This window comes from Silurus aristotelis (genome assembly GCF_946808225.1).
Source record: "Silurus aristotelis genome assembly, chromosome: 18".
In the NCBI taxonomy this organism is placed as follows: Eukaryota; Metazoa; Chordata; class Actinopteri; order Siluriformes; family Siluridae; genus Silurus; species Silurus aristotelis.
In genome coordinates, this window is record NC_139591.1 from 22796029 (window position 1) to 22803695 (window position 7667).

At 36.0% G+C, this 7667-nt stretch overlaps 1 protein-coding gene across 3 annotated transcripts in view; it reads left to right on the forward strand.

The window, feature by feature from the left end:
* The window catches only part of lrrtm4l1 (leucine rich repeat transmembrane neuronal 4 like 1), a 90689-nt gene that overhangs the window by 43065 nt on the left and 39957 nt on the right, over positions 1 to 7667 (forward strand). For 2 of the 3 annotated variants that reach the window (XR_014537867.1, XM_083568779.1), the window contains exon 3: positions 1884 to 3696. Coding sequence is in view for 1 of the 3 variants with exons in the window: in XM_083568779.1 (XP_083424905.1) it covers positions 1884 to 1949 (66 nt within the window). In the remaining 2 variants the exon portion in view is untranslated. Of the gene's footprint in view, positions 1 to 1883; positions 3697 to 7667 lie in introns of those variants that run through there. The other variant, XR_014537866.1, reaches the window with a different exon arrangement.

A 7667-nucleotide genomic window follows, 5' to 3' on the forward strand; every position in this document is an offset into this window, starting at 1 on the left:
TCCACATCTGGACAGTGTTTCAGCAGCGGGTTTGAAGGCTATCGGATTTGTTTGTTCTTGACCTTGTTTTAGGGTTTGCCATTAGATTCGTTAAATATGGTCTCGACTGAGACTTTGTGTCTTTTCCTTTTGCAGGTAAAAAGTTTGACCAGAAATAATTCCTTTTAGAAATCATACAAATAATCAGTGAAATGAATCCAGATTTTCAGTTGGTCTTACCTTCATCTAAAATTGTTCTGGATTCACCTCAAACCATGATGTCTTGGACTTGACGTTGGTTGGGGTGTTTAGCAAAAAAAATTCTGATGGACATGAATAAATAAAAATGGTATATAAATTCATCAGGCAGCAATGAAAAGTAATTCATCCGAATTTTCAGTTTTGTATCCAATTTTTACCGCTTTGATTATTTTATGAAATGTTTTGAAGGATGTGATGAGCCATTAATAACATTCTCATTTTCTTCGTCACAAACAACCATCTCTTACATTTTTTCTACATTTTTGATAATTACCAAATCTTTCAGTTAATTACTTCTTTCCACCTACATTTTTTTCACAATTTCATAATCTTCTTTTTTTTTAAAGGTTAGATATAAAATAACACAAAATAGAATGAAAAATAAAGAATTAAAAAACAATACCAGATTTTCAGAAAACATTTTAAGTAGAAAACGCTGGACTCGAGAGTGAGTGAGATTAATCTGTTTTTATGGAATCATATTTCAGTTCTTTTTTTTCTCTTTCATTTTGCATTCATGCCAAGTTCAGTTTCTTTCTTTCTTTCTTAAATTTTTCATAATATTCCTTTCTTCCTTTTAAACGGTCAGACATAAAATAATATGAAGAATGGAATGAAAAGAAGAAAGGATAAAAAATTTCAGGATTATAGACATCACGACTCATCATTATGTTTAATAATGAAGAAGTTTGGCACTGGTTTTGGGATCATATTCCAGATTTATATTCAGGTCATTCTTTCTTTCTTTTTACATTCATGGAATGTTAGAATCTTTCTTTTTTTTCTTTCTTTCTTTTTACATTTATAGCAATTTTATATTCCCTCTTTCTTCTCCTTCCTTTCTTTCTTTCTTTCTTTCTTTCTTTCTTTCTTTCTTTCTTTCTTTCTTTCTTTCTTTCTACAATAAAATAGTTTTTTATCCTTCTTTCTTTCTTTTAAAAGGTAATACATAAGATGTCACAAAATGGAATACAAAAAAAGAAAAAGAAAGAAAGAATTAAAAAATATCAGTGTAAAGATTTCAGGATTCTAGACATCCTGACTCCGTGTTATGTTTATTGATGGTTCAGCGCCGGACTCGAGGGTGAGTGAGAACACAAGCTGGGTTTTTTTGGGTCATATTCCAGATTAATATTCAGGGCAGTTTGCAGGTAATCCATTTAATTCTGACTCTTTCAGAATCTTTCTTTTCTTTTTACCTTCATGGCAATGTTAGAATTTTTCTTTCTTTTTATTCTAAAAGATTACATGGGGTATAATAATGCAGCTGGACTCGAAGGTAATTGAGATCGCAATCTATTTTTTTGGGGGGCTCATATTTCCGCTTTGTATTCAGGGACGTTTTTAGGTAATCTATTTAGGATACAGTGCTCACGGTGGCAAGGTCAGTCTGTCCGAATCGAACCGCTTCCCTCGTTCACCTGCATTTTAATTATTATCCCTCTGAGCGATCTCAGGCGAGCATGGCGCTTCTTCTCGGGGGTTCATCTCACGTGCACCATGGCCTTCTGTTTGATCAAAAACCCAGCCTGCATGCTCCGACACTCTGATTAACCTGAACGTAAAGAACGTTTCTGGTCATGACGTGAGGAAACACCTGGAACTTTGTGCTAATCGTGTTTATTTTCGTGTTTTTTTTCCAGAATGAATACGTGTGTCCCAGGCCGCTGCCTCGAGCCTGGATCGGAGACGTTCCTAAAGTTCACTAGCCGGACTTGTATCTTCATTTTATCTACTGAAACAGGGTTCCTGAAAAGAATTTCCATCGCATCGCATCACATCGCGTCACACTTCGGCCATTTCCTTTTGTTCGGATTGTAGGAGTGTACCAGAGGAGCGAGTGAGCGAGCGAAGGGAACAAGTCGTCGTTTCCCAGAATCCCTCGCTGTGAAGGCATTTTGTATTATAATGCTCAAGACTGATTTTTGCATTCAAAAAATCTTTTAATCGCCTGCCATTTTTTTAAAGGAGCTTCTCAACTACAGCTTTGTGAGACCCATGAAGGACAACGAGGAAATAGACGAAGAGAAGAAGGAGGATGAGCAGTAGGTCATGGATGGGGAGGAGGACGTGGACGTGGACGTGGACGTGGACGTGGAAGGCTTCAGTGGTGCCTTTTTGTGCATTTCGTTCTCGTCAATTTTTATCAGTCAGGAATAAACGTATTAGAGCAAACGAGCCAATCAGGATCGAGGAACATGGAGATCATCTCCTGGATTTTCCTCTGTAATCTTTTTCATCTACGTCATCATCAGAAAGAAATGGATTTTACTCGCAATTTTTTCCCCCCGCGCTATTTAACAATCGTACGTATGCGAATGGTGATGACCTTGTGATGACCTTCGTGTGGGATTTCTATTCAGTTGGGCGCGATCTAGTTTACAACCTCAGCATGAACATGGAGGGTCTGGAACACTTTCACGATGACTGCAAATCAATGTGTGTGTGTGTGTGTGTGTGTGTGTGTACATACTTATAAGACAAAGGCGTGTGCATGACATTCGGATGTCAACTTGTAGGAATTTTCTTGTTGGTTTTTCAGCTTCTTTACTCCGTGTAATGTTTCAGCCTGCGTTCACACCAGCGAGCGACAGAAACCACATCATTTCATCCTAATCTGTACAATAAACACAGTGCGACTGCAGACGGCTGTGAGGACAAGAGCGAACAGCAGACGGCAAAATCCATCTGTTTTCCTCATAATGCATTATAATGATTTTGACTTTGATATAAAAAATGTATTTAACGATAAAAAGAAAAATAATACAAATAATTTTATAATTAATTAAGCATTTAAATTAAACAGGTAACGAATTCAAATAAATTAATTAAATAAATTAATCATAAAAAATGTAACAGCTTGGTATTGGTGTTTTTTTTTTTTTCTCTTTTTTTATTTATTAATTGTGTTATTTTGTTTTTTTAAATTAACGCAGCTTGACAATGATGCAATTTCTTTTTAATATTTTTGTATTTTAACTTTTTCTTTTTTTTTTTTTTGTTGCCCCCATTGAATTTTTTTTCCACTCTGAAATTGGCCACACTATTGTGCCCCATTATAATGGTTGTCTTTTATTTACTTATTATATTTTCCCATTTTTTTGCTTCATTGTATTTTATTTTTTCCTTTTTTAACATTTAGAGGTTAATTCTTTTTTTGCCCTATTGTTTTTTATGCTTTTTTTATTTGCCTCCTGGCAAAAAAAATTAAATTTTATTTGTATTATATAATAATTTTATCTTTAATTTAATAAATTTTTTAGCCACATTTTCTAACACATTGTTTAAAAAATACCTGATACCAAAATTAAACTAAGAAAGAATGAATGTCAATATAAAATACAATATAATATTTAAAATTAGGATTTTAAAAAGTAATAATGCAGGTTTTTATTTGACACACCGTAGTAAAGCAACTCTGGGGCAACAAAAGACCAATAGGTAAAAAAACAAAAACAATTACTAGATATTTAATTTTGTACTTAATTCAATAAGAAAACACCCTTTTTTATTAAATTTTTTTAGATATTTTGGCAGGAAGTGTTTTTTTTATTTATTTTTTTCCGGATTATTTTATTATCTCTTCTCTTAATACTTGTACTCATGTATACACCTGAGCAGGTGAGGGTTAAGGACCTCACTCAGGGGCCCTGCAGTGGCAGCTTGGTGGGGCTGGGATTTGACCTCCCAACCTTCTGATCAGAAATCCAACTTTTTTAAGTAGCAATGATTCAGGATTCAGGATTCACCTGAACTTTACTGTAGCATGACTCAATGTGGTGTTAATGATAACCGGTAATATTATTATTATTATTATTATTATTATTATAAAATGTAAAAGTAACGTATGTAATAACAGAGCAGGAGATTCATTTGCTGTGCCACTGATAAATAATGATGGTGGTGTGTTGACCTTGTCGCTTGCTTGTATGAACAATGTGTGTGTGTGTGTGTGTGTGTGTGTGTGTGTGTGTGTGTGTGTGTGTGTGTGTGTGTGTGTGTGTGTGTTTTGCTTATGCTGCCATTTTTTACCCTCCACTCGAACTTCACTCGCCCTTTTCCCACATCTGTCCTTTGTACTTTCTTCTCTCCACTTTAACTCCTGAACTCATTTTTATTTTTTATTTTTTTGGAACGAACTCCAAGAGCTTTTTTTTCTTTTCCAACACACTGTTCTGTTTTCTAACACTGTCAGAATCGATGGTGAGAAATACACACTGGTCAAATTGGAAATGAGTATTGATGAGTCGAAATGAATTGCTACCAACAAAGTCACAGAAAAGGGGAAAGAAACAGTAAAGAAGAGTGAAAGTAAATGAGTAAAATGGATCTTTTCCTCAGACAAAAGACTCAAAGATCCGCTGCTGCTGCTGCTGCTGCTGCTGTTGAGTTTCAAAAAGAAACGTAAATTAAAGGTCCTGATGGTAATGTGAAGTTAAAATTTCCTGCATCCAACATAAATGAATAACTTTTTACCTTTTTCTAATTCAACACTCTTAATGTTTCATTCGTTGCTATAAATTTCCACACGTTATTTCACCTTTACAGCTTTTATTTTATTAGCGTTGTGTTTTCAATCTAAAGGCTGAGAATAAACTCTTACGAACCTCGTCCACTCGTCTTTAAACACACTTTCCACTGCACAGATCACAACTAAAGATAACTTTCTTTCGGCTTCTCCCGTTAGGGGTCGCCACAGCGGATCCTCCGCACGTTTGATTTGGCACATGTTTAACGCTGGATGCCCTTCCTAACGCAACCCTCCCCAATTTATCCGGGCTTGGGACCAGCACTAAGAGTGGCTGGGGATGGTTCCCTGACTGGGGATCGAACCCTGGTCGCAGCGGTGAGAGCGCTGCATCTTAACCACTAGACCACCAGGGAACCTAGATCACAACTAAAGATAAATCTCTAAAAGTCTGTGGAAACACTTTCTATTTTTCAGAAGATACCTTCAAGGCCAAATGTATACTTTATTAGCCATATGTGGTTCTTCTTCAAACTGTTAGCACAAAATTGAAGACCTTTTAAAATGCCTATATCCTCAAAGTAGAAGTATTTTAGTATTTTTTTCCATAAAAGCATATAGTTCTCCAAGTAGAACTAATTTAGGAGCAAAAGAACCATCATGCCCCCAAGTGTAATTAAATTAATCCTCGGAAAAAAACAAGACGTTGACGGTGACCTGCAGCGGATCTTTATTTCACGAGAAATCTCTCCGATTTGAAACAGGAATGCTCCAGTGTTTTTCCAGAAAAATGGAAATGTCACTTTTACTTGACCAGATGTAACAAATGCTAATATGTCTGTCAGTGAATAAAAGCTAGCAATGAGGAAAAATATTTTTTAAAACCATCATCATCATCATTATCATCTGTCATTCCCACGCGTCAGTTGGTGACAGCAATATTACGCCCTCCGGCTGATATTCAGCAGCAAAGCAGCGAGATAATCACCTCACATCGTTCATCGTAGCTTCCTAAACTCTGCTACATTCTCTATGTCGTCTCCACGGCGTCTCCACGGCGTCTCCACAGAGTTACAGGAAGTAAATTTTGTTTATATAGCAAATTAAACTCACTAATGTTTAGCCCGAGTGCTTTAAAACCTTATAACTGAGAGTCACATACACATAAAACTGATTGATGCAACCACGAACCTTTATACATTCACTAGTTTCCAGACGCTGTGTAGAAATACTGTTGGATCCATAAGTATTGGCACCCACCATCAAAATAAATGCAAATGCAATCACTATAAAATATGTGTGTGCCAAGATTAATATGTTCACCATAAACATATAGAGCAATAATTTATGGCAGAAAAACAGGTGGGATATTTCAGCATGAAACTGAAAGTGTGGAAACTTTTGTGTCTTTTATGGTGTTTAAGAGACACGTGAAGGTTCCTTTTGTTTCTATGCAACAAACTCGGTAATGTAACAGTATAATTTGCTTCGACAAACAAATCTATGAAGGTCCAGATGTTGTATTTTATTTTCAGTGAAAAATCCTCCCTTAGTATGAAGAACAGCTTTACACACTTCATTTCTTCAAACATTCAATCTGAAATATTCCCCTTTTAAGAGAAATTCTTGAAACTGGACATAAAACGCTAAAGAATCCATATCGCTAGCATTAGCCGCTAACCAGGAAGTGGCTAGCGGCTAATGCTAGTGCTAGTGCTAGTAATTCTTTAGCGTTTTCATGCATGTGCAAAACAAATCTTATTTCCAGGACGGAGTGAGTCGCCACAGTGACACTGCGCTAACTCTAGTTCCTTTTTTAAACCCGTGGCATTGTTGTGTATGTTTTCATTATAATAATAATAATAATAATAATAAAATGCACTCAAAGTGCGAGGCAGAGACTAAACAAATGTGTAGTCCGCCAATGAATATGTTCCGAGGATTTAAATTTTACTTTGCACTTAAAAATGATTGCAATCAGTACACGTGTGCACCAAACTAAAAGCCCTCTACATCCCATTCCACAATGAGTCTCCATTAGCTGTTATAATCAGCTTCACTCTTTATAGCTGGAAATGTCAGATGTCACAATGTCTTTATGTAGGTTTTTTCCTGAATAAGAGCTTCTTGCGGTAAAAAACCACTTTTTAAAATATTTTTCGCTACGTTTTTATTCAGACATTTATTTATTTATTCAATCTGTGTGTTATGGTTCATTCAGACAGTCACACAAAATGAATAAATCACTCTGGTTGCTGTGATTGAAGCAGATTTACTGTTACAATGCCAACATTCATTACTTTACTTATTACGTCATGCCCTGGAGGTTTTTTTGGGGGGTTTTTTTTCATGTAGGAAGGTGGTAGCTTAGTGGTTGAGACATTGGAATATGGTCATGAGTTCAAACTCCATCCACACCAAGCAGCCACTTCTGGGCCCCTGAATAAGGCCCTTGACCCCATAGCTGCTCAATTGTATAAGATAAATGCAAGTTGCTCTGGATAAGGGACACAAATTACATAAATATTAATATTTACTATAAATACAACAGCAATCAGACAGACAGACAGACAGACAGACAGACAGACAGACAGACAGACAGACAGATAGATAGATAGATAGATAGATAGATAGATAGATAGATAGATAGATAGATAGATAGATAGATAGACAGATAGATAGAACAGTCTTTTCTTCACTAGCCTCACTTCGTATTCCTCTTGAGGGTGATAAAACATTTCCCATCTGTCCTGATGATATCAGGAATGTTACAGTTCTGATTTATCAAAGTACTGAACCTGGAGACCTCAAACGTTACTAAACCTTCCCTTACAGAAAACCTCACCACATCATACTGTACTCGCATCCGTCTAATTATTTCTTTCTTTCGGCATTCCTTCACTATTATTATTCAGCCAGACGTGTCTGCGTGCTCTGATGAATTTTACGGCACTTCTGC